This window comes from Anser cygnoides, chromosome 2, assembly GCF_040182565.1.
Source record: "Anser cygnoides isolate HZ-2024a breed goose chromosome 2, Taihu_goose_T2T_genome, whole genome shotgun sequence".
Lineage (NCBI taxonomy): Eukaryota > Metazoa > Chordata > Aves > Anseriformes > Anatidae > Anser > Anser cygnoides.
In genome coordinates this window covers 48,029,965-48,055,156 of record NC_089874.1, presented here as the reverse complement: position 1 = coordinate 48,055,156, position 25,192 = coordinate 48,029,965, and the positions used below count along the sequence as shown (strand labels likewise).

Here is a 25,192-nt window from a genome sequence, read left to right as displayed (position 1 = left end):
CTGGAGCAGTAGTAGTAAATTTAGTTATGGTCAATGTTTACATTTACTAATAAATTTATACAAATGTGCTTTATCAGAATTTTTTAAAAAACAGACTTACACAATAAGCTCTCAGATAAATGATTTTTACTCGCAACATGAGTACATGGCGAAAAAGGACAATTAGGGTCTTCTCAGCTCTAAATTCCCTGCATGACATTGAAGCCTGAACTACAGCTAAGAAGGAGGTTCTGACACTATGAATATGGGGGAGACATTCTGTCAAGTGCTTTAACTTCTGTGTTGCTCTTTTCTTAATTTAAACAATTCCTTCAGTTTGATGAAAAAAGAAAAAAAAAAGTAGCAAATTGTCAGTACCTTGAGCACACCAACAGACATTAATTGCTCTAAGCAGCCTGCCTCATCAGGGACCTCCACACATGCTTTCTGCTAGCTGTGACAGGAAGTCTATGGAAGACCAGGCCTGGTGTTTCAGTCTCTGAAATATATGGTAGGTGTACCTGTCTGGGGTCTTGTCTCTGGTACTACCACCTGAATAGGCTCTGGGCCTACACAGCAGGTAGCTTGTCTCCTGGATGGACCCTATGACCTACATTATAACTGTATCTCTGCGCCTGTTTTCTTCTGTTTCTGACTGGACCCTCTGAATCACAAAATCACAGAATGGTTTGGATTGGAAGAGAACTTAAAAATCATCTAGTCCCAACCTCCCTGCCATGGACAGGAACACCTTCCACCAGACCTAGTTGCTCAAAGCCCCATCCAACCTGGCCTAGCATACTTCCAGGGATGGGGTATCCATATAAGGATACTATAAAGTCTCCTCATAGCTTTCTCTTCTTCAGGCTGAACAACCCCAACTTTCTTAGCCTTTCTTTATAGGAGAGCATTGGAATGGGTTGCCCAGAGAAGTTGTGGATTCCCCATCCCTGGAAGTGTTTAAGGCCAGGTTGGATAGGTCTTTGAGCAATCTGGTCCAGCAGGTGTCCCTGCCACTGGCAGGGGTGTTGGAATTAGATGATCTTTAAGGTCCCTTCCAACCCAAACCATTCTATGCTTCTATGCTTCTATGCTTCTATGATTCTATGAACTGCAGAAAACTGTGGCTCTGGCTCTCTCTTCATGAGTGGTAGTGAATGCCAACTCTGGATGAATGGCAGCTGTAGACAAACAGCAGCAAATGGTGGCTCTGGACAAGCAGTGGCTCTGGATGAATGGCAACTTTTGACAACCCATGGCACTTGAATGGCAGTGAACAGCTGCTCTGGAAGGATGGCCTTGAAGGGTGTCTGTATCTTCCCTAACATTGTGTGGGTGTATTCACTAGCAAACTTTAAGCTGGTCTAGCCAACAAGTAGCTGGGGCCTTGGTTCCTGGCTGGGGTATCAGGCAGGCAGGTGGTCTGTGTTGGTACATCCACGGGTATTTGTGAATGTGGTGTGACTAAGGGACAAGTGTGTGACTGTTCTGTGTTTGCAGCAAACTTAAAGCTGGACTAGTCAGCGAGTAGGCTGCCTGTGAGCTGGGTAAGAGAGCCTGGGATCCAGGCAGAGGTGCTGGGTGGACAGAGGGACACTGCCAGTACTTGCGGAATCAGTGAAAATGTGTTTGCTTTGTAAACCTAGAGAGTGCTGTATGTATGCTTGCAGTAGTGAACTTCAATCTCAACCAGCCAGAGAGGAGGAATGGGTCTCAGCTGTCTGTGTCTGTTTTACGTAAGTCCTGTGTGTAAACGGTGTTAAAGGCAGTCCATGACCAGGGCTGTGAGCGTTCTGCCTGTCTGTGTCTCTGATACATGCTCAGCTTTGGTACTGTTTGAAGCCAGCAGGACCAGGGAGGTGATGGTACCCCTGTACTCTGCTCTGGTGAGGCCGCACCTCGAGTACTGTGTTCAGTTTTGGGCCACTTGCTACAAGAAAGACATCGAGGCCATGGAGCGTGTCCAGAGAAGGACTACAAAACTGGTGAAGGGCCTGGAACACAAGTCCTGTGACGAGCGGCTGAGGGAACTGGGGTTGTTGGAGAAGAGGAGACTCAGGGGAGACCTTATTGCTCTCTACAACTACCTGAAAGGAAGGTGTGGGGAGCTGGGGGTCGGCCTCTTCTCACAGATAACTAGTGATAGGACTAGAGGGAATGGCCTCAAGTTGCACCAGGGGAGGTTTAGGTTGGAAATTAGGAGACATTTCTTCTCAGAAAGAGTAGTGAGGCATCAGAACAAGTTGCCCAGGGAGGTGGTGGAGTCACCATCCCTGGGGGTGTTCAAGAAAAGGTTGGACCTGGCACTTAGGGACATGGTTTAATGGGTGACATTGGCAGTGGGGGATGGTTGGACAAGATGATCTTGGAGGTCTTTTCCAATGTTAATGATTCTATGATTCTATGAACCTGGATAAGGGAAATGGCAGCTGCCTTCTTTACTCTGGGCACTGAGCCTGGGACTTTGCACACTGGGCTGGGCCCCAGTGACTGGGAAGAAGCAGTTCTGGGCTGTAGTGGCTGGAGGAGGTGTCTACCTCTTCACCTCATTTAACACAGTACATGGGACAGACCAGCTCAGTACAATGGTGCAGACTGAAGACCACCAAGATGGTTGGGGCACTGGAGCAGGTCTTTGGAGAAAGGTTGAAGGAGCTAGCCTTATTCAGCTCGGTGAAGGCTTATGGGGAACGTAAAAGCTAATATAGATAGCTACTAAAAATCCAGTCCCTAAAAGGAGATTATCGAGAAGATAGCCAAACTCCTTACAGCAGTATATGGTAGCAGACTGAAAGAAAATAATTACATGGAAAGAAAAAAAAAAGTGATGGCCGGAATTAAGCACTGGAAAAACTTGCTCAAAATTATCAGAATATCTGTCCCTGGAGATTTTCAAGATCCATCTGGACTGGAGCCTACACAATCTGGTGTACAATTCAATGTTCAGCTGCTTCAAGCAGCTCATTGCACTAGATGACCTCCAAAGGTTGATAATTTTGACTCAATAATTTTCTTAGTAAAACTATTATTTTAAGGTAGTATTTCAGAATGGTGGCTCATGTAGGTGTTCTGTACCTGAAGAGCTTATTGGTAATTGTGATTTATTTGTTTGATGGTTGAATGTTTGCTGTTGAATTAAGCATTTAATTTGCACTTTATTACTTATTAACTTTATTTTTCCAATTCTTTCCTGCTTTTATATATATGTGTGTGTGAGTGTGTTCATATAGAATCTTTTTGGCAGACCTCAGCTTTTGGTCTTGTTCAGTTTGGATTGTGAACAGTTGGTGAAGCATTCTACATTGCTTTCTTTCACCTCTCAGTTGAAGGCTGGTAAAGAGCTTACTTTATGAGGATTCTTTTCTTGGATACAGAAACTCAGGAAGCTGAAGAGGTATGTAAAGACAGCTTATGAACTCCTTTAAATTCCATTAGCATTTTAATATTGACTCTGATGTTTTGAATTAGAGTGCTATAAAGTACTGAATGAAACATTCTTTTTAACTATTAGTACAATTTATGATTACAAATATATATTATATATATAATAGGTTGGTGTGATATGGCAAAATATTTTATTAAATTTCCCAATGGAATGAGAAAATGGTGATACTTAGATTTTTCAGTGTTGAGGGCACTGGGCTCACAATCAAACTACAGTCTTGAAAAAGCTGAGTGATAGATTTTTAACAAATTGCCTTGTAAAGAAACTGATTTATTCATTTAACAAATGCAGATATTTGGCATAATTTCATCTTCTGAATGAATACTTGATATTTTTCTACGTTGTCCTAGAAATACTTAGTAGAGCTAGGGTTAGTTTGTCTTTGTCTGAACTTTCTTGGTAGCTTAACTGTAAAACAGTGTCCTTCTTGAAATTCTTTACTTCATTCTTTTTCTCTTTCCTATTTACTTCAGATGTCCAAAGATGGTAAGATGAGGTGGAGAAAACAGTAAGTTGACAAGTAATTTATGATGATGTCTAATTCTACTCACAAGCACAATGGATTTAATTAAAATGATTCTTTTTCTGTCAACTATTTCTGAGAGATTAAATGGGAATGAAATAGGGAGACATAATGCTTCTGTGGAAGCATTATAATGTTTTCTAGAAAGTCATATCTTCCACTGTCAAGATCAAGGAAACTATTGCTTTTAAGCCATTGATGAAGACAAATTTTAAGAGACTGGGTGTTTGAAGGGCTCATTGGTTTTGGAAAATTTCATCTATAAAATGCTGTTTCTAAAGGATTTATGGAAAATCACAATTTCTCCTGTTTCTCTTCAAAAAGTAAAAAGAAAAATCTAAACTTATATGCCCTTGCAGATACTGTTTGTATACACAGGCCTGTTAGCTTTGCTACCAAATTGTCTAAAAACATTTTTTTTAAATACTGAACAGAATTTCTGATGTGAAACCACACTAAGCCCGTGTCAGTCCTTCTGTGATCAAGCCTGTCTGTGCTGGTGTTTTACAGGGCTTCTCATGCAACTTTCTTTTGGAGTGGAAGTCTTTGTGTGGTCAGGCACAGGACCTAAGAGAAGAGAATTGTCTTTTTATGCAACAGTTTCTTTGCCTGGCCTCTAGTTGTCATGGGAAGGAGATGGAGATATGCTTAAAGTGACAGCAGATTGAGAACCTAATGAGAACTTTTGTACAGTGAGACAGAGTCATGAGCTTGCAGCTACGAATCAGGGAATAAAAAGGGGGCAGAAACTGGAAGATTAACTCTCTGTTAAGAGGAGAGAAGAAACAAGCTGCTTCCAAGTTAGGATTAACCTGTCCCAGGAGCGTGTGGGCTTCATTAACTGCACCTCCAGAAACTGGCCAAATGAAGAGCAGAATTGACTGTTCTTCAGTCCTCAACATTCTCTTAGTTTCTGACACAGCTATGAAGCCAATGAGCAAACCTAGTGATTCTGTCCACTTTACAGACTGCTTCAACTCAGAGAAAATAGGAATGCATTAATGTTTTATTCAGGTCCTGAATACTGTACACATTCAAAGCTAGCTTAGAATCTAAGCTAAGAAACCTGATCTCACTTGGAACTTGGCTGTACTTGGAGCAGGATGCTTGATGAGACACCTCTAGATGTCTTTTTTATGACTCCAGAAGCCATCTCCTCTCTGTCTGTTGTCCTTCCTAATCCAACATTTTTTTGTCAGTTCTTAACCTTATTTCTGTTAATACCCTTTTACTGCATTCCCATTCCTGTTTTTCTTCCATTTTCTTCCTTCTGCAACCATTTGCTTTTTTCATATGTACTGATTTTGGCTGGGATAGAGTTAATTTTCTTCAGTGGCTTTTTTTGGTGCTATGTTTTGGATTTGTGACCTAAACAGTGTTGGTAACAGACTTTTGTTTTAGTTATGGATGACCAGTGCTTACACGGCATCAAGGCCTCTGTTTCTCATGCTGCTCCACCAGCAAGTAGGCTTGGGGTGCACAAGAAGCTGGGAGGTGACACAGCCAGGACAGTTGAAACCAGGTGACCAAGGAGATATTCCATACCACATAGAATCGTAGAATCATTACGGTTGGGAAAGACCTCCGAGATCATCTAGTCCAACCATCACCCTACCACCAATGTCACCCACTAAACCATGTCCCTAAGCACCAGGTCCAACCTTTCCTTGAACATACCCAGGGAAGGTGACTCCACCACCTCCCTGGGCAACCCGTTCCAATGCCTGACTACTCTTTCTGAGAAGAAATGTCTCCTAATTTCCAACCTGAACCTCCCCTTTCGCAACTTGAGGCTATTCCCTCTAGTCCTATCACTAGCGTGTGTGCAGCTTTTGCTTTACCTATTAAACTGTCTTCACATCAATCGATGAGTTCTCACACTTTTACCTTTCCAATTCAAAAATTAGAGAAAAAAAATAAAGCTTCAGACTGTTCAGGGAATTAGTTAGCGAGGTCCCCTGGGAACCTGCTTTTAAAGACACTGGAGTCCATCAGTGCTGGTCAGTTTTTAAGCACCACCTCCTAAAAGAGCAGGAACAGGCAATTCCAGAATGTCAGAAGTCATGCAGGAGGGGCAGAAGCCCGGCCTGGCTGAACAGGGACCTTCTTCAAGAGCTTAGAAAAAGGTCTTAGAAAAAGAAAGTGCATGGTTGCTGGAAGCAAGGTTATGTGACACGTGAGAACTACAGGGATGCTGCACACTTTTGTAGGGAGAGAATTTGTGTGGCCAAGGCTTAGAGTTGAAGCTGGCCAGCAGTGTGGGGGACAATAAAAAAGGCTTTTTAAAGTATGTTAACAGGAAAAGGAGGACCAGAGGAAACATTGATCCAATACTTGATGAGGATGTCACCTAGCAAACAGGGACACAGAAAAAGCAGAGACATTTAATGCATTTTTTGCCCTCTCTTCAACACCAGTGATGGGCTGTGGGACCCCAGCTGCCCTGAGTTAAAGGACCATGACTCTGGGAATGATAAACTCACAGTCAACCCCAAACTTGTGCAGGATTTGCTGCTCCACCTGGATGCATATAAGAGCATGGGGCCTGATGAGATTCATCCCATGGTACTCAGAGAGCAGGCTGATGTCATCGCGGGACCTCTCTCAATTATTTTTCAGTGGTCTTGGGAATCTGGAGAGGTCCCAGTTGACTGGAGGCTGGCAAATGTGGTCCCAGTTTTCAAGAAGGGTAAGAAAGAAGATCCTGGCAATTACAGACCTGTCAGTCTCACTTCAGTTCCTGGTAATATTGTGGAGAAGATTATTCTGGGAGTTATTGAAAAACACCTGAAAGGCAATGCAGACATTGGTAACAGCCAACATGCGTTCACAAGGGGAAGGTCATGTTGAACAAATTTAATTTTCTTATATGACAAGATCACCCATCTAGCTGACCAAAGGAAGACAGTTGATGTAATCTGTCTGGATTTCAATAAAGCTTTCGATACTGTCTCTCACAGTATCCTTCTGGACAAAATGACCAGAATACAGTTAGATAAAAGCATAATAAAATGGGTGAACAATTGGCTGACAGGTCGGGCCCAAAGAGCTCTTGTAAACAGGGTTACATCAGGACGGTGCCCTGACACTAGTGGGGTTCCCCAGGAATGCATTTTAGTACTAGTCCTATTCAATATTTTCATAAACAATTTGGATGAAGGACTTGAAGGCTTTTTGAGCAAGTTCAGGGACTATACCAAATTGGGTGGAGCTCTTGACTCTGTGGAGGGTGATGAGGCTTTGCAGAGATCTCTGCACAAATTAGAGAGCTGGGCAATCACCAACAATATGAAGTTTAACAAGAGCAAGTGCCAGATTCTGCACCTGGGAAGGGGCAACCCTGGTTATATGTACAGACCAGGGGACAAGATGCTGGAGATCAACCTCACAGAAAGGGATCTGGGGGTTTTGGTCAACAACAAACTGAATATGAGCCAGCAGTGTGCCTTGGAGGCCAGGAGGGCCAACCATATCCTTGGGTGCATGAAGTACAGCATTGCCAGCCGGTCAAGGTAAGTGATTGTCCTGCTCCACTCTGTGCTGGTGTGGCCTCACCTCCACGTACTGTGTGCAGTTTTGGGCACCACAGTACGAGAAAGGTATAAAACTGTTAGAGTGTGTCCAAAGGAGGGCTACAAAGATGGTGAAGGGTCTGCAGGGCGATACATATGAGGAGTGGCTGAAGTCACTTGGTTTGTTCAGCCTGGAGAAGAGGAGACTGAGGGGAGAGCTCACTGCAGTCTACAACTGCCTCTTGAGGGAGAGCAGAGGGGCAGGCACTTTCTGGTGACCCACGATAGGACACGAGGGAACAACTTGAAGCTGCGACAGGGGCAGTTCAGGAAAAGGTTTTTCACCAAGAGGGTGGTTGAGTACTGGAACAGGCTTCCCAGGGAAGTGGTCACAGCACCGAGCTCACAGGAGTTCAAGAAGCATTTAGACAACGCTACCAGATACATGGTCTGTTTTTTTGGTTGGTCCTTTTGGGACCCAGGAGTTGGACTCAATGATCCTTGTGGGTCCCTTCTAACTCAGAATATTCTATGATTCTCTCTCCCATTCCAATGGGGGAGAGGGTGAACAAGCAGCTATCTCTTGCTTAGCTGCCTACCTGAGGTTACCCCACAACATGGACTTGCTGCCTCTTTCCAGAGAGCTTCTTCTTCCACCTCTCAGACCAGTTTCTTCTCCTCTTTGAAATCCCAGAACAGAACCATGTTTTCTTCCACACACTATCCATAATATATGCCCATTCATCAGTACTCATTAAGTATGTCACACCCTTGTAGACTATGTGAGACTGAGGAAGGCTGTTTCTCTGCAAGGTTGCACAGTCTGTCACTTCTCCAACAGTCAGCCCAGCTGGGTCCTCTTATCTTACAGATTCCCCACCTTGGAAACCCTCTGTAGTTTCCTTCACACTATGGAGAATTACCAGAGGGTAGACTTGTGGATCTCTGCTATGAAGAGGCAGAACTCACAGTTCTGAAGCAAACAAGGTATGGGCTGTTGAGCCTTGGCTCAGAAGTATTCTGTTTAGTTAGTAGGTTCAACACAAAAATAAATAAATAAAAAATCACAGCTTTCTATCGTTTATAGTGACATGTGTGGTCTCATCTGAAGAGATCACTACCTGATTAGCTGCACTGTCACACTAGTACCCTCTTGTTAAAATCTATAACTTGCTCAGTCTTGCACAGTCATGCTACCTGCAGAGATGTTCTTTACCAAGGTTGAGAATATGTAATATCAAAGGAAGGCTTTCAGGAAAGCACCTTGTTGAGCTTCCAAATTTTTCCACAGAATTGCAGGGTGGCTAGTTTTTTCCCATGCAGCAAGGCATTTCTAAGAGAGGTTGCACTGACCAGAAATGTGCACAGCTGGAACTATAAAGGCAGATAAAGAAGAAAAAGCCAATAAAAAGTCATTGGGATTACAGAAGGAAAGATGGCTGACCTTCAGAACTCCTGGCACCATAGTCTGTTAGATCTCCATCCACTGTTTCAGAGTTTGTCACCAACCATTTAATACCTTGCTCTGTTAATTGCCATTATTGCCTTCTTTTCCATCCTTCATTTTTGTCTTTGATTCATCTAAGGGAGACAGTGATGCTGACAACGTAACATTTCAGAAAGATGCAACAAGGTCTTCAGAGGAAAAGACTGCCTTCAGTTTCATTGACGAAGCAGTGAAGATCTTTCAGAACAGTTGTCCATTCCAAAAAGCCAACATTTCTTTTGCCTGTCCCACTCCTGCTGCTAAATTTTCAGTGCCACACATACTCTCACTACATATTTAGACTAGCTGTGTTTCTTAAAGTACCTGCACTCTGTCCCTGCCAAAATATTACATTAATTCTTATGGGAAAAATTACTTTGCTACCAAGGAATTGCTAACCATCTCACTTTTAACAGACTCCATTCTTCATAGGGTGTGGCTGTTTAGCTATGTAGAGTTTCTTATAAAAAATTCTGCATAAAGGGGAGGGATGTTTCTAACAACTTCCATTGCCTTTAAAATAAATAAATGTATTTGTGTATCCCATCTTAGTGTTTATTGTTTACAAGTATTTGAAACTTACGGGTGACTACCACTTTAGAAACTTAGAGAAGACATCATTGAGAATAAATGCTACTGGAACATCAGTAACACAGTATTGTCAAACACTCCCCTTTTTTCCTGTATTATATTATTTTGTTGCTTAAGATAACCCAGCATTCACAAACATGAGAATTTTAGCTTTTGCACAAGCAGCAAAAGGAATTGATCCTCTGTCTTTACTGAACTTTGTGTTTAATGATAATTCTCAAAAATGAGAATTTCCTGTAACATAAACCTAAAAGAAACAGCATGGAAATAAAAGATAAATTTACTTTAAAATCTTAGGCCATTTGGAGTTCTGTTCCATGATTTTAAATGGCTATAGCTGGCAATATCAACTACAAGGCTCCAGGTTGGTACAAAGCAGAAAGATTGTCCTTTGGGAGGGGACTCAAGTCTGGATTAAATTGAAACCTGGCAGTACTTGCAAAGTACAGGTTAACCTTAAATGCTTAGGTAGTTGTAGCATTAGTACATCTACTTTTATAGCAGAATGCCAAGTCCTACACACACAGATAAAGGAAGAAAGAGTAGGCCCAAACCATAAACAGCACTGCTGGGACAGAAGGAATGCAGAGATCCTTCTGAGAGACAGCACACGTTCTTGTTGCAGTAAGCCTGGGCAATGCCAAAATGCTACAGCTCAGCCTGTATTTAAAACCAACACTAGCAACCATAATTAAGAAAGTAACTCAAGACAGAAAGTAGGATATCTGGGAGAAGGACAGTGTTTCTACAAAGAAGTGATTGTTACCACAGCAAAGGTAATTGCATGCAGCTGGTCTGTAGTACTTCAGGACCTAGAACAAGTTTGCTCTAAAGCTGAAAATCATGTGATTTAAAAGAGAAAAAAATACCTGACTTCATTACAAAAAGGTAGAAATCCCTCCTCCCCCCAAATATGGCATTTTGTATTAAGTTCTAAATGCAATACAGTTCTGTGTCAGTAAAATACAGTTGTCATATAATAGTGTCCTATTGTAGCTCTGCCTTTTGGATTCAATTATATTCAAATTATGTATTTTACATGGTACATTTCATGTACTACAATTTTAACATGTATCTGTAAACAATAACACTTTTGCTTCAATCCTATCAAAGTGCATTTTAGAAGATCACAAAGCTTTGAAAATGTCTATGTGCTTCTGCAGAGCAGCTGGCTTCACAGGAACAGGATCCAAATGCACTGGACACATGGAACCATGTGCTCCAATCATAGCTACTCTGCATGCAGTGATGTATGTGCACCACTTCTTCAAAGCAATGTACTCCAGCCTCAGAGAAAAGATCTGAAATAGGCATCATACTAAAACTAAACTAAAACTAAAACTAAAACCATTGCCTCTACATCCTTCTCCTGGCCCTGAGAGACATAAATTGACAGCATAGGGTGTGTGTCACTGAAAAATGGAAGACAGGTAGGCAGGAGTTTGTGGGAAGCAGAAAAAGGAGGAAATAAAATTTAAAAAGTGGACCAGGACTGGCTTTAGTCAAGGAGAAAGCAAAGAGAGACAGCTGCATAGGCAGCAGTTCTCATAAGGCATCAAAATATTCCGACATTCCTATGTCGGAATCTATGAACAAGGTATTTTGTGTGCACTGAAACAGGCAAGGACTTACTCTTGGAGTACAATATGCTTCTAAAATAGTCAGTCTTCAACTCCAGACACAGCATGTCAGCTGGTCCTGCTGCCAGCATGGAGTGATCACTACATAGAGGTTTGCACCTAGTGTAAATGGGATGGTCTCGCCCAGCAACAGGAAGTGCCACTCCTCCACTCATCGCAGCAAGTCCTTGGCCTAGCAAAATTCAAGCTACCTATTTCTGGCTGAAAAAACGTGTCAAGTCTAGGATAGAAGGAATGGCAAGATCAGAGGGAGGGAAAGTGTAAGAGTTAGTTGCCTAGATAGCTGTCAGTCCTCATACAAGAGGTCAGAAGGAGGCAAAGACAAGGGCACACATGTAACTCTGTGTAATTATAAGCTAGACCACGTGGAACCCAGTTCTGGCATTTTCTAAATTACGAATGTATGGCTTGGCATCTAAGATTTCTTATAGCTTTTTCTAGCACTTTGTAAACATAAATGGTCATGTCCACTCACTTTCCATTTTACATTTTATCATCATATGTTTAATCAATAAAACATATTAAAAAGAAGAGCATAAGCTTAGAAAACATCCAAAATTCATTTAAATGTATGCTGTGGAACTTGTAAGTTCTGCACAGTACTCACTCCATTTTTTATTTTTATTTTTTTGAAGCTAGGTTAGAAGCTGCTTGCATATTCTTAATGTAGATAAACAGGAGGCTTTATAAGCCAGCACTGCCTACAAGAACATTTCTTCCTCACCCTCAGTTGATAAGATCTGGTAGTATTTCAAGTAGGCTGTCTTTATTATCCTAATAATAATCTTTAATATTATACTTCAACTCCTGCCAAAACATTCTTTTTCTGTGCCAAGATTTCATGAACTAATGAAGTATATAGTTCTCTATTTAATGGCAGACTGCTGGTCGTGGAACCAAGCATCTTCCCTTCCCTTCCCTTCCCTTCCCTTCCCTTCCCTTCCCTTCCCTTCCCTTCCCCCTTCCCTTCCCTTCCCTTCCCTTCCCTTCCCTTCCCTTCCCTTCCCTTCCCTTCCCTTCCCTTCCCTTCCCTTCCCTTCCCTTCCCTTCCCTTCCCTTCCCTTCCCTTCCCTTCCCTTCCCTTCCCTTCCCTTCCCTTCCCTTCCCTTCCCTTCCCTTCCCTTCCCTTCCCTTCCCTTCCCTTCCCTTCCCTTCCCTTCCCTTCCCTTCCCTTCCCTTCCCTTCCCTTCCCTTCCCTTCCCTTCCCTTCCCTTCCCTTCCCTTCCCTTCCCTTCCCTTCCCTTCCCTTCCCTTCCCTTCCCTTCCCTTCCCTTCCCTTCCTTCCCCATCCCATCCCATCCCATCCCATCCCATCCCATCCCATCCCATCCCATCCCATCCCATCCCATCACATCACATCACATCACATCACATCACATTTCATCAACTAGAAGATAGCCAAGTCTCCAGTTTGGATTCTGATAGAGTTGACTGGCTTTCAGCAGATGTCTCAAATCAGATGATGATAGATAAGATTTGCTAGTATCTTTCTCTTTGGCCCATCTGCAGAGTAACAGGTGAGGAGTAGACTATGACACTTGCCTACTACCCAGGGATTCCTCCTCTTTTATAGTATGCTCCCTAGATGTGTTTTTGTGGCCCTACTGCTGCATTCTGACACCCCATTAGCCACTTTACCCACACTCTATTAATACAGTTTGTGGAGGGGTGCGGGATGCTGTGTACAGTCAGTCAAATACATTTCTTGTACAGGGGCTTGCCTGTTCTTTTCTGTTGGCCTGTAAGCCTCACTGCCAAATCCAGAGAAAACTGTAGAAGTCAGCCAAGCTTAGACACCTCTTGTTTTACTAAGAAACAAAGTGCTTAAGTGCTTTTGTGTAAAAAGATAAGCTATTAAGGATCTTCCCTTCTTTTGAGATGAAGCAGTATTTATGTAAGTGGTATGCAACAGCATAATTAAAATACCTCAGATGAGCAGAAGATATTAAAACAGAAGTAAATTCAGTCCAGAAATTAAAGAAAACTCAAAACTGATCTATGAAGGCCGCATTTCCAGTAAAGACTAAACTAGCTTCTGATTTGGCAGAACATCTGATCACCACTATGTTATACCTTTAACTCATTTTGCTAAGAGAAGCAGTGAACTTTTCTAAAGTCTCCTTAAAGGACATAATCAAATAGGCTCCCAATTCTTCATTTGTCTCCTGAACAGCGGCATCATAACTGCCAAAGAGTGGAGTTGAAGCCTTCACATCCTCCCGATTTCCTTGGAGTAAAATGAGATTAAGCTCCTCTGCTATTCTTTCATATTTTTGGTGATCAAATCTGCAGAGACTGGCATCATCAATTGGGTAGCTGATGCCAATAGGGTAGCAGTCCATTGGAACTGGAAACTCCACATTTTTCAGCATTGGCAATTCACAGAGAAATGTGAAAAGGTGTTTAAGTGCTTCAGATGACAGTGGGTTTCCAAGAAATTTAAAATCCTGTAGTTTATAACAGGGGCTTAAGCCTAAAATCAGCATGTTGACATGACGATCTTGGATATTACAGTCCTCCAAGATAAGACTCCTAAGGACTGAAGAGGAATGGCTAAGAAGTTTAAAGAACGTTGATGGGTAAAGGTCGGGTATATCATGCCCACTCAGATCCAGGGTTTCCAAGTGATAAGAATGGAAGCTATTGGCTAAATAGGCCATATCATCATGGTTCAATGAGCAGTTAGAAACATCCAACATCTTCAGCGGAGTTTTTAGTGGGCTGCAGAATTAAAAAAAAAAAAAAAAAAGTTTTATTCCATAAAACATTGAAAAACTACAAATTTTCACACAACCATCCACATTACGAATGCAGCCATATGCCACATTCATTATTTTATTAATCTCTTCTGAGAAACAGAAGCGTGTTCCAACGATGACATATTTTGCTCCTGCAATCCGTTCTGTAAATTATCTCCTACCTTACATGACTCATAGAATGCCTTGGGTTGGAATGGAACTTAAAGATCATCTAGCTGCATCCCCCCTGCCATGGGCAGTATGCCAACCACTAGATCACATTGCCCAGTTGGTTGACTCCAACTGTTTTGGTTTAGAGGGTATTAATTTGGGAATATACTATGTGTATATTATGTAAACTGTTGTACTTTGTCAGGTTCTGAACATGCAATTGATTAATATTAATTAATTGATTAATCTGAATTAATATCAGATCACTACTACCATGAAAGCATTGGTGGCTTCTTTAGAAAGCTGTTACCATTCAAGAGGTTTGTATCATGTCCATTAAGGAAGGATTCATTCCAAGATGAAAGCCAATCAGAATTCTAGCAAAACATCAGATTTTATTTCTAGTTTTGTCTCTACTTTATGTTTTTAAATGCCCAAGAGGGCATTGCCGCCATTTTGCAGCCACTCGTTGAGGCAATCGCCTCCGAGGCAGACTCGTTCTGCAGCGGAGCGGGGGATTGAGGCGGGCAGGGCCTTTCTTCTGGCATCGAGGCCACTCAAGACAGCTGAGGGAGCCGCCAGGACCTGGCAGCCCTCGTGAGGGAGGCTGACGACGCGCGGGTGGAACCAGCAGCACCCCCTCCCTGACGTTCAGAGCAGCCCCTAGGGAGCGCGGTGGCCAGGACGGGCAAAAAGGACGTGGCGCCTCAGTCAGGGCTGTGTGTGCAGGCAGGGCATGCAGAGATGGAGGAGAGCTTTCCTGCCTGCTCAGAACAGCTCATCTACTGGCTGTCTACCTATAGCTAAACCGCCATGGTCTGCACTAGGCAGAAAGCGCTTTTTAGAAAGTCTGTGGCGACCCAGACTGAGTGCCTGCTCAAAAATGTGGCAGTTCGGGTCTCTGGATGCAGGGAGTGCCTGAGCCTGTTGCTGCTGTCTTGAGGGTGGCATAAGCACCGTGTGTGTGAGGTGTGAGCAGGTGGATGACCCGGTCAGCCTGATGGCAGAGCTCAAGGAGGAGGTGGAGAGGTTAAGGGCTATCAGGGAGTGTGAGAGGGAGATAGACTGATGGAGCAAGTCCATGCAAGGCCTGAAAGAAAGGCACCGTCGTGATAGACCCCAAGCAGTGGTGGACCCTCTGCCCTGTTGCTGTCGGGCAGAGGGAGGGGACCTAGGAGATGGAGAGGAATGGAAACAGGTCCCTACTCGGCATCGCAGGGAACCCCCCTCCCTACCAGCCTCACCTTCCCAGGTGCCCTTACACAACAGGTTTGAGGTCCTGGAGCTTGAGAGACTGGTGGGTGAGGATGAGGTGGAAAGTCCACCCAGGAGAATGCCTAGGGCAAGGAAGTCAACTCCACTCCTCAAGACTGCCTCCACTAAGAAAGAAAGAAGGGTAATTGTTTTAGGTGACACCCTTCTCAGGGGAACAGAGGGCCATATATGTCGGCCTGACCCTACCCATAGGGAAGCCTGCTGCCTCCCTTGGGCCTGGGTCAGGGACATTGCCAGAAACCTTCCTAACCTGGTTCGCCCCTCTGATTACTATCCTCTATTGATAGGCCAGGCTGGCAGCGATGAAATTGCTGAGAGAAGCCTGAAGGCTATCAAATGGGACTTTAGAGGACTGGGACGATTAGTAGATGGAGCAGGAGTACAGGTGGTGTTTTCCTCCACCCCTACAGTGGCAGGGAGGGGAACAGAGAGGACATGGAAAGCCCACCTGATAAACACATGGCTCAGAGGCTGGTGCCAACACAGAAATTTTGTTTTTTTTTTTGACCACGGGGGGCTTTACTCAGCACCTGGCCTGATAACTGCAGACGGGTCCCACCTATCTCTAAGGGGAAAACAGATACTAGCCCAGGAGCTGGCAGGGGGCTGAGAGGGCTTTAAACTAGGTAAAAAGGGGGATGGGAATGAAATAAGTCTCATTAGAGGTGTGCCAGTGGGAACAAAGTCAGGGCTGAGGGAGAAGGCAATAGTCCAACTGAAGTGCATCTGCACTAATGCAAGCAGCATGGGCAACAAACAGGAGGAGATGGAAGCCATCATGCAGAAGGCAAGCTATGACTTGGTTGCCATCCCTGAAAAGTGGTGGGACCGCTTCCATGACTGGAGTGCTGCAATGACTGGCTATAGGCTCTTCAGAAGGTACAGGCAGCACAGAAGGGGTGGTGGTGTGGCTCTCCATATTAGATAGTGTTTTGATGTTGTGGAACTCAAGACTGGGAATGATAAGGTTGAGTCCTATGGGTTAGGATCAGCGGGAAGGCCAACAAGGCAAGCATCCTGGTGGGGGTCTGTTATAGACTGCCAAATGAGGATGAGGAGACAGATGAGGAGTTCTACAGGCAGCTGGCAGAAGTTGCACAATCATCAGCACTTGTTCTCGTGGGGGACTTCAACTTCCCAGACATAAGCTGGAAATACAATACAGCTCAGAGGAAGCATTCTAGGAGGTTTCTGGAGAGCGTGGAGGTTTCTGGAGAACATAGTTTCCTGACGCAGCTGGTTAGTGAGCCTACCAGGGGAGGTGCCCCACTAGACCTTCTGTTCACAAACAGAGGACTGGTGAGAGATGTGGTGGTTGGGAGCTGTCTTGGGCAGGTGATCACAAAATGGTTGATTTCTCTATTCTTGGTGAAGTCAGAAGGGGTATCAGTAAAACTGCTGTCTTGGACTTCTGGAGGGCAGAATGTGAGCTGTTCAGGACACTGGTTGGCAGAGTCCCTTGGAAGGCAGTTCTGAAAGACAGAGGAGTCCAGGAAGGCTGGGTACTCTTCAAGAAGGAAATCTTAAAGGCTCAGGAGAGGTCTGTCCCCACGTGCCCAAAGACAAGCTGGCATAGTAGAAGACTGGCCTGGCTGAACAGAGAGTTGTGGCTAGAGCTTAGGAAAAAAAAAGAGGGTTTATGACCTTTGGAAAAGAGGGCGGGCCACTCAGGAGGACTATAAGGATGTTGTAAGGCTGTGCAGGGACAAAATTAGAAAGGCCAAAGCTCATCTGGAGCTTAATCTGGCTACTGCTGTTAAAGATAACAGAAAATGTTTTTATAAATACATGAACACGAAAAGGAGGACTAAGGAAAATCTCCATCCTTTACTGGATGCAGGGGGAAACTTAGTGACAAGAGATGAGGAAAAGGCTGAGGTGCTTAATGCCTTCTTTGCCTGTCTTTAACGGTAAGACCAGTTGTTCTCTGGATACCCAGTACCCTGAGCTGGTGGAAGGGAAGGGGGAGCAGAATGTGGCCCTCATAATTCACGATGAAATGGTTGGCAACCTGCTAGAGCACTTAGATGTATGTAAGTCAATGGGGCCGGATGGGATCCACCCGAGGGTACTGAGGGAACTGGTGGAAGAGCTGACCAAGCCGCTTTCCATCATTTATCAGCAGTCCTGGCTATCAGGGGAGGTCCCAGTCAACTGGTGGCTAGCAAACGTGATGCCCATCTACAAGAAGGGCCAGAGGGTAGACCCAAGAAACTCTAGGCCTGTTAGTTTGACTTCAGTACCAGGGAAGCACATGGAGCGGATTGAGTGTCATCATGTGGCACTTGCAGGGCAACCAGGCAATCAGGTTCAGTCAGCATGGGTTTATGAAAGACAGGTCCTGCTTGACGAACCTGATCTCCTTCTATGACAAAGTGATGTGCTTAGTGGATGAGGGAAAGGCTGTGGATGTGGTCTACCTTGACTTCAGTAAGGCTTTTGAAACCGTTTCCAACAGCACTCTCCTGAAGAAACTGGCTGCTCATGGCTTGGACTGGCATACACTTCGTTGGGTTAAAAACTGGCTGGGTAGCCGGGCCCAGAGAGTTGTGGTGAATGGAGATAAATCCAGTTGGAGGCCGGTCACTAGTGGAGTCCCCCAGGGCTCAGTACTAGGGCCAGTTCTCTTTAATATATTTATCGATGATCTGGATGAGGGGATTGAGTGCACCCTCAGTAAGTTTGCAGATGACACAAAGTTAGGTGCGTGTGTCGATCTGCTTGAGAGTAGGGAGGCTCTGCAGGAGGATCTGGATAGGCTGGACCCATGGGCTGAGGCCAGCTTTATGAGGTTCAACAAGGCCAAGTGCTGGGTCCTGCACTTGGGGCACAACAACCCCAAGCAGCACTACAGTTTTGGGCCCGTCGCTACAAGGATATTGAGGTGTTCGAGTGTGTCCAGAGAAGGGCTATGAAGCTGGCGAGGGATCTGGAGAACAAGTCTTACGAGGAGCAGCTGACGGAGCTGGGGTTGTTCTGCCTGAAGAAGAGGAGGCTCAGGGACGACCTTATTGCTCTCTACAGGTACCTTAAAGGAGGCTGTAGTGAGGTGGGGGTTGGTTTATTCTCCCACGTGCCTGGTGATAGGACGAGGGGGAATGGGCACCAGTTGCACCAGGGGAGGTTTAGGTTGGATATTAAGAAAAACTTTTCTACTGAAAGGGTTGTTAGGCATTGGAATGGGCTGCCCAGGGAAGTGGTTGACTCACCATCCCTGGAGGTCTTTAAAAGACATTTAGATGTAGAGCTTAATGATATGGTTTAGTGGAGGTCTTGGTAGTGTTAGGTCAGAGGTTGGACTAGGTGATCTTGGAGGTCTCTTCCAACCTAGATGATTCTGTGATTCTGTGATTGTTCTGAAGTTTCAAAAAGACCTTCTGATGAAGAAGGTGGTTGGAAGAAGTGAACCTGAAATCATAGGCAAATATTTTAGTTGAATATAAAATAGTCCTGATGGGTGAAAATCAAAACAGATCCCATTCATATGAAACTCAGTGAGAATTCGGCCACAGACCTCGGCTGGATCAAGGTTAGAAACTCATTATTTATTTCTGTCAATATAAGCAGTGTGCCAATCACAACATTTAAATGAATACCTTCTTTGTACAGGTGGGATTTTAGACTAAGCAGATTTGTCTCAAAACTTTTGTCTGGCTTCTTTTAGATGCTTTGAAAAGCATACAGTCAACATTTATTTTCATTTCAAATATGACCACTGTTCACTGCCAGCTTGTTATTTTTAAGAACTGACATTTTTTACAGGTATTTATCATGAATATGCATAGGTTAGCTTAATTTCCAGTAGAGAAAAGCATCAGATCTCTCTTGCCCTGAAACTGACAAACAAAATGAACAACTGAAACCAAAGTTTCAAATTAAAGTTACCAATCATATAATCATTAAGGTTTGAAAAGACCTCCAATATTATCTGGTCCAACCATCACCCTACGACCAATATCAGCCACTAAACCATGTCCCTAAGTACACTGTCCAACCTTTTCTTAAACACCACCAGGGATGGTAACTCCACCACCTCCCTGGGCAACTTGTTCCGATGCCTCACTACTCTTTCTGAGAAGAAATGTCTCCTAATTTCCAACCTAAACCTCCCCTGGTGCAACTTGAGGCCATTCCCTCTAGTCCTATCACTAGTTATCTGTGAGAAGAGGCCAACCCCCAGGTGACCCCATCGACTCCATTCACCACCACTCCCTGGGCCCAACCATCCAGCCAGTTTTTAACCCAGCAAAGAGTGTACTTGTCCGAGCCATGGGCTGCCAGCTTCTCTGGAAGAATACTGTGGAAGACTATGTCAAATGCTGTGCTGAGGTCTAGGTAGACTACATCAACAGGTTTTCCCTCATCCACCAGGTGGGTCACCTGGTCATAGAAGGAGATGAGGTTGGTAAGGCAGGACTTGCCTTTCATGAACCCAGGCTGGCTGGGCCTGATCCCCAGCTGTGTGACTGCATTCAAGATGAGTTGCTCCATGACCTCTCCTGGCACCGAGGTCAGGCTGACAGGACTGTAGTTCCCCACATCCTCCTTATGATTCTTCCTATAGATGGGCGTCACATTAGCAAGTCTCCAGTCATCTGGCACCTCTCCGGATGACCATGACCACTGATAGATGATGGAAAACGGCTCGGCAATCACATCCACTAGCTTCCTCAGCACCCTCGGGTGGATCCCATCTGGCTCCATGGACTTGTGACAGTCCAGGTGGAGCAGCAGCTCTCTTAACTCTTTCCACCTGAACTGTGGGGGTTTTCTTCTGCTCCCCATAGCAGACTTCCAGGTTGAGATGCTGAGTACCCCAAGGATAAGTGGTCTGACTAGTAAAGACAGATGTAAAGAAGGCATTAAGAACCTCAGCCTTTTCCCTATCCTCAGTAGTCATGTTCTTCCCTGCATCCAGTAAGGGATGTAGATTCACTTTGGGCCTCCGCTTACCATTAATATATTTGTAAAAACATTTTTTGTTATCCTTAACCGTAGTGGTCAGGTTGGGCTCATGCTGATTTTTTCTCTGCACATGCTGGCAACTTCCTTGTACCCTCCCCGAGTTGTCTGTCCCTTATTCCACTGGATATAAACTCTATTTTTCCTCCGGAAACTCAGCAAAAGTTCCCTGTTCAGCCAAACTGGTCTTCTTCCCCACTGGCTCATCTTACGGCATGCAGGGAGAGCCTGCTCCTGCACCTTGAAGACTTCCTTCTTGAGGAGCATCCAGCCTTCCTGGATGCCTTTGCCCTTCAGAACTGACTTCCAAGGGACCCTCCCTACCAACATCCTGAACAGTTCACATTCTGCCCTCCAGAAGTCCAAGGTAGCAGTTTTACTGACCTGCCTCCTGATTTCACCACAAATAGAAAACTCTACCTTTTGTGGTCACTCTGCCCAAGACAGCTCCCAACCACCACATCTCTCACCAGTCCTTCTCTGTGAACAGCAGGTCTAGTGGGGCACCCCCTCTGGTACACTCACTAACCAGCTGAGTCAGGAAGCTATTTTCCACACACTCTAGGAACCTCCTAGACTGCTTCCTCAGGGCTGTATTGTATTTCCAGCTTATGTCTGGGAAGTTGAAGTCCCCCGTGAGAACAAGTGCTGGCGATTGTGCAACTTCTGCCAGCTGCCTGTAGAACTCCTCATCTGTCTCCTCATCCTCATTTGGCAGTCTATAACAGACCCCCACCAGGATGTGTGCCTTGTTGGTAATCCTCCTGATCCTTATCCATAGGGACTCTACCTTATCATTCTCAGCCCTGAGCTCAACAACATCAAAACACTCCCTAATATAGAGAGCCTCACCACTGCCCCTCCTTTGTTGCCTCACCACTGCCCCTCCTTTGTTGCCTGTCCTTTCTGAAGAGCTCATAGCCATCCATTGCACTGCTCCAGTCATGCGAGTGGTCCCACCATGTTTCAGTGATGGCAACTAAGTCACAGTTTGCCTGCTGGATAATGGCTTCCAGCTCCTCCTATTTGTTGCCCATGCTGTGCGCATTGGTGTAAACGCACTTCAGTTGCACTATTTCCCTCACCCCCAACCCTGGCATTGCTCCCCCCGGGCTCACCTCTCTTGAGCCTCATTTCGTCCCCATCCCCCTTCATACCTAGTTTAAAGCCTTCTCAACAAGCCCTGCCAGCTCTTGGGCTAGTATCTGTTTCCGCCTTTGAGACAGGTGGGAACCAGCTGCAGCTATCAGGCCAGGTGCTAAGTAAACCTCCCCATGGTCAAAAAAAACCCAAAATTCCTGTGATGGCACCAGCCTCCCAGCCATGCTTTATCAGCTGGGCTCTCGGTATTCCTCTCTGCCACTGAAGGGATAAAGGAAAACACCGCTCCATCCAGTAACCGCCCCAATCCCCTGAAGTCCCTTTTGATAGCCTTCAGGCTTCTCTCAGCGATTTCATTGCTGCCAGCCTGACTTATCAGTAAGGGATAATAATTAGAGGAGCGAACCAGGCAAGGAGTGTCCTTGACTTGGGCCCCAAGGAGGCAGCAGACTTCCCTACAGGTAGAGTCTGTCCAACATATGGGGCCCTCTGTTCCCCTGAGAAGGGAGTCGCCTACAACGATTACCATTCTTTCCTTCTTGGTGGAGGAAGTCTCGAGGCACAGTGTCGACTTCCTTGCCCTAGACAACCTCCTGGGTGGACATTCCCCCACATCCTCACCTACCCATCCCTTAAGCTCCAGAGCCTCAAACCTTTTAAAGGAGGTGAGGCGGGTAGGGAGGAGGCTTGCTTGCAATGCCGAGCAGGGACTCATTTCTATTCCTCTCCATCTCTTAGGTCCCCTACCTCTGCCCGACAGCTACAGGGGGTCCACCACTCTTTGGGGTGTATCACTCTGGTGCCTTTCGTGCAGGCCTTGCAGGGAGTTGCTCCACCAGTCTAACTCCTGCACACACTCCGTGATGGTCCTTAATCTCTCCACCTCCTCCTTGAGCTCTGCCACCAGGCTGATCAGATCCTCCACCTGCACACCTCATGCAGGTGGTATCTCTGCCACCCGCCATTGGCAGCAACAGGCTCAGGCACTCCCTGCAGCCAGAGACCTGAACAGCCCTATTTTGGGGCTTGCAGTTGGTCTGGGTTGCCACAGTCTTTTTGGCAAGAGCTTTCTGCCTGGTGGAGACCATGGCTGGGTTTGCTGTCTGGGATACAGATGATAGGTGAGCCGGTCCCCTGAGTGGGGAGGGCTACTCTGCCCGGCCTGCTTGTCCTGCCTGTATGAACTGCTGCACAAACCAACCCACCATGCCCTGACTGACTCGCCAAGTGACTTCCACTTCTCCCCCCAAAATACTCTTCCCTAGCTTCCTGCTGCTCTTTCTCACAAACACCCTGAGATACACACAATTCCCTTATTCTACAAGGTTCTCAAATTGCTGATGGCACTAATGGCTGTTCTTTACATTCTGGCTGAAAGCAGGATGACCAAGTTACCTGAGCAGTTTCTGTATTCTTCCTGTGAGTATAGAAAATGACAGACTCAGCTCAGTCAGTTGTGTCATTTCACCCATCTTTTCTCCAATGGTAGTAAGCATCAGTTCATCTGTAGCTGTGTGTCTCTGCACATTAAATGTTCGTGCTGGCAAAGTCAAGGACATCAGTAGAGGGAAGTGGATGCTGTTGAAGAGAATTTCCAAGTGTTCCATTTCCAGGCGAACATTGTGAACTACTTCCAGTTTGCGCAACAAAGAGGGGTCAGTGAGCTTTATGATATAGAAGAATTTCTGCAAAGCCAAGTTGTCAGCTCTGAATGCCACACAGCAGATCTTCAGTGGACAATAACACTTCTGCAACAGGGCCTGCATTACCAGCTCATAGTTGCGTTCTGTAACAAACAAGTCAACTAGCACATCAATACTGATTTTAAAGGTACATGGCTTGCATTGCATTTGTTGAAGGTCAACCAGCAGTTCTAAGCAAAGCTTAGAGAGCAGCTCTGTCCTGGCCCACCTCCCCATTGGCTTCTTACAGTCACAAAACTGAACTTCAACATCTTTTATACCTGTCAGATCCACTACTTTCAACCTTTTCACACAGGGAGAAGGATGATGCAGGACATAGTCTCTCAGCCCTGTAAGACAGCTTTCCAAGCACACTGAGCATGTTCTGTGGCTCAGGTCTTCCTGGTAGTCCATAGTAGTTCCCAGAAGTTTTCCCATGTTAAAGTCGACAAGCGGCCAGTTCTTTACCAAGTCATGAATCACTTCCCCTTGCTCTAACAAATAACTTGCTTTAAAAAGAAGAGGAAAAAGATTATGGGCAACACTGCTGAGACTCTTCCTTGCAAACTCTGCATTTGACACGAATGCTTCAGCGCTAAGGAATCGGAGAGACTTCATTGTTGCTTTGGACTTCTTGCCGTTATGAAGTGTGACTTCTGTGTTTAACTAAAGATCCTAGTTGCTTATCACCTTCTATTTTTAACTGCAGCTGCTGTTTGCTACTTAGGGAAGCCTTGTTGGGAAGGTAAAATGAACAGTCACATGCTGATCCTCTGCTTTCTATTTTGGACCTGTTACACTGATTCTGCAGCAGTTAACTTCTATGAGATCTTTATTCTGAGAGCATTAACTATCTGAAATCCACATATTTATAACAAAGCTAACTCAACTAAGCATAGACCACTGCCCAGCCATAACAGTAAACCAGGACTGCACACATACATGAGAATAGTTTTATATCTTTCCTATGACATACAAAAAAGCATTCAGGGTTCCAACATAAATACATAATGTGATCTTTATTCCACTTTCTTTCATGAAAGGTGCTATGCTAAGATGAATAAAACCACAGTATCCTGGGGATTCACATACCGACTTCAAGGTGGAAGATTTCTCAGAATTAGCATAGAGGTTGTTTTTCAAAACCATAGCCATCAGGAAAGACTGAGGTGCTAGTCATTGAGCTACAAAACATCCCTCCCTTTTGCCTGTCCTACTCAGCAAAGAATAGTTAAATATAGTGGTTCCAGTGGAAAATACAAGAGACTTTAGAAGAGCTCAAAGCCTTGGTGACCAGGACACTTCCCTTTGATGAGAAACTGAGGGTTAAGTGCAAGACAAGATGAACAATACAGAGCACAAATTTAAAACTTTCTTAGTTTCCAGGTAAGCATTCTATTGCTGTTACTTTCTGCAACTGATGGTCTTTTCCTTCCTGTTTTCTGAGAAATGATTTAATTGGAATACAGAATGGGAAAATATTTTAAATCTATTATCTGTTGATAATAGCAGAGATGAGTTTTCTTTCTTTCAACCTGGCACATGCCTGCCAGGCTAAGAAATACTGGGTAATTCCCTTATGTTGTCTTTTCTGGGCAAGCAGTGAGACAGGGAATGAACATAGCATGAAGTTATTTAGAACATATGTATATATAGAGAGAGTATATACTTTACATATACATATACTTAAAGATTTTTTTTTGCCTTACATTTGTTTTTCGGGGTTGTGTGTTTGTGTTTTGCTTCTTTTCTCATTATATTTGGGATTTCAGTATCTGTGGGGTTATCTGTCTTCTATTACCTTTTGACTGAACTTTGGGTTCAAGCAAATTCTGTAAATATCTTTATTTTTTACTTGTACACTTAGAAGAACCCTCAAAAATATTAAATGAAATAGTTTATAAGTTTCTAGCATCCTTCAAATCCAGAATAGGTCCTGTCAGATTTATTGACTTGAGCTCCATGCCAAGTCACGCCTTATTGTGTGAAATAGTCAATATGGAAGATTAAACTTCCACTGAAAAATATATCAGGATCTCATAGCATCATGCTCAGTTGAAGAATTTATAGACAACAATAACAAATGT

The 25,192-nt window shown here is 44.6% G+C and overlaps 1 protein-coding gene and 1 long non-coding RNA gene across 3 annotated transcripts; one reads left to right on the top strand and one right to left on the bottom strand.

Annotated features, from left to right (window-relative positions):
- Window positions 1–807: 807 nt before the first annotated feature.
- Window positions 808–9,907, top strand: LOC136790060 (uncharacterized). 2 transcript variants are annotated; one of them, XR_010829264.1, is made up of 4 exons: window positions 808–3,373; window positions 3,898–3,932; window positions 8,331–8,446; window positions 9,046–9,907. It is a non-coding gene; the product is annotated as an uncharacterized lncRNA (long non-coding RNA). The 2 variants fall into 2 exon arrangements; XR_010829263.1 differs by lacking the exon at window positions 9,046–9,907 and having other exon boundaries at window positions 8,331–8,738.
- A 2,612-nt stretch (window positions 9,908–12,519) lies between these two features.
- Window positions 12,520–23,775, bottom strand: LRRC14B (leucine rich repeat containing 14B). The gene is made up of 2 exons (XM_013184743.3): window positions 22,819–23,775; window positions 12,520–13,897 (listed from the first exon to the last, which is right to left on the bottom strand). The coding sequence occupies exons 1-2, from the start codon at window positions 23,721–23,723 to the stop codon at window positions 13,252–13,254; spliced, it is 1,551 nt and encodes a 516-aa protein (XP_013040197.2). The 5' UTR covers window positions 23,724–23,775; the 3' UTR covers window positions 12,520–13,251.
- Window positions 23,776–25,192: the final 1,417 nt, after the last annotated feature.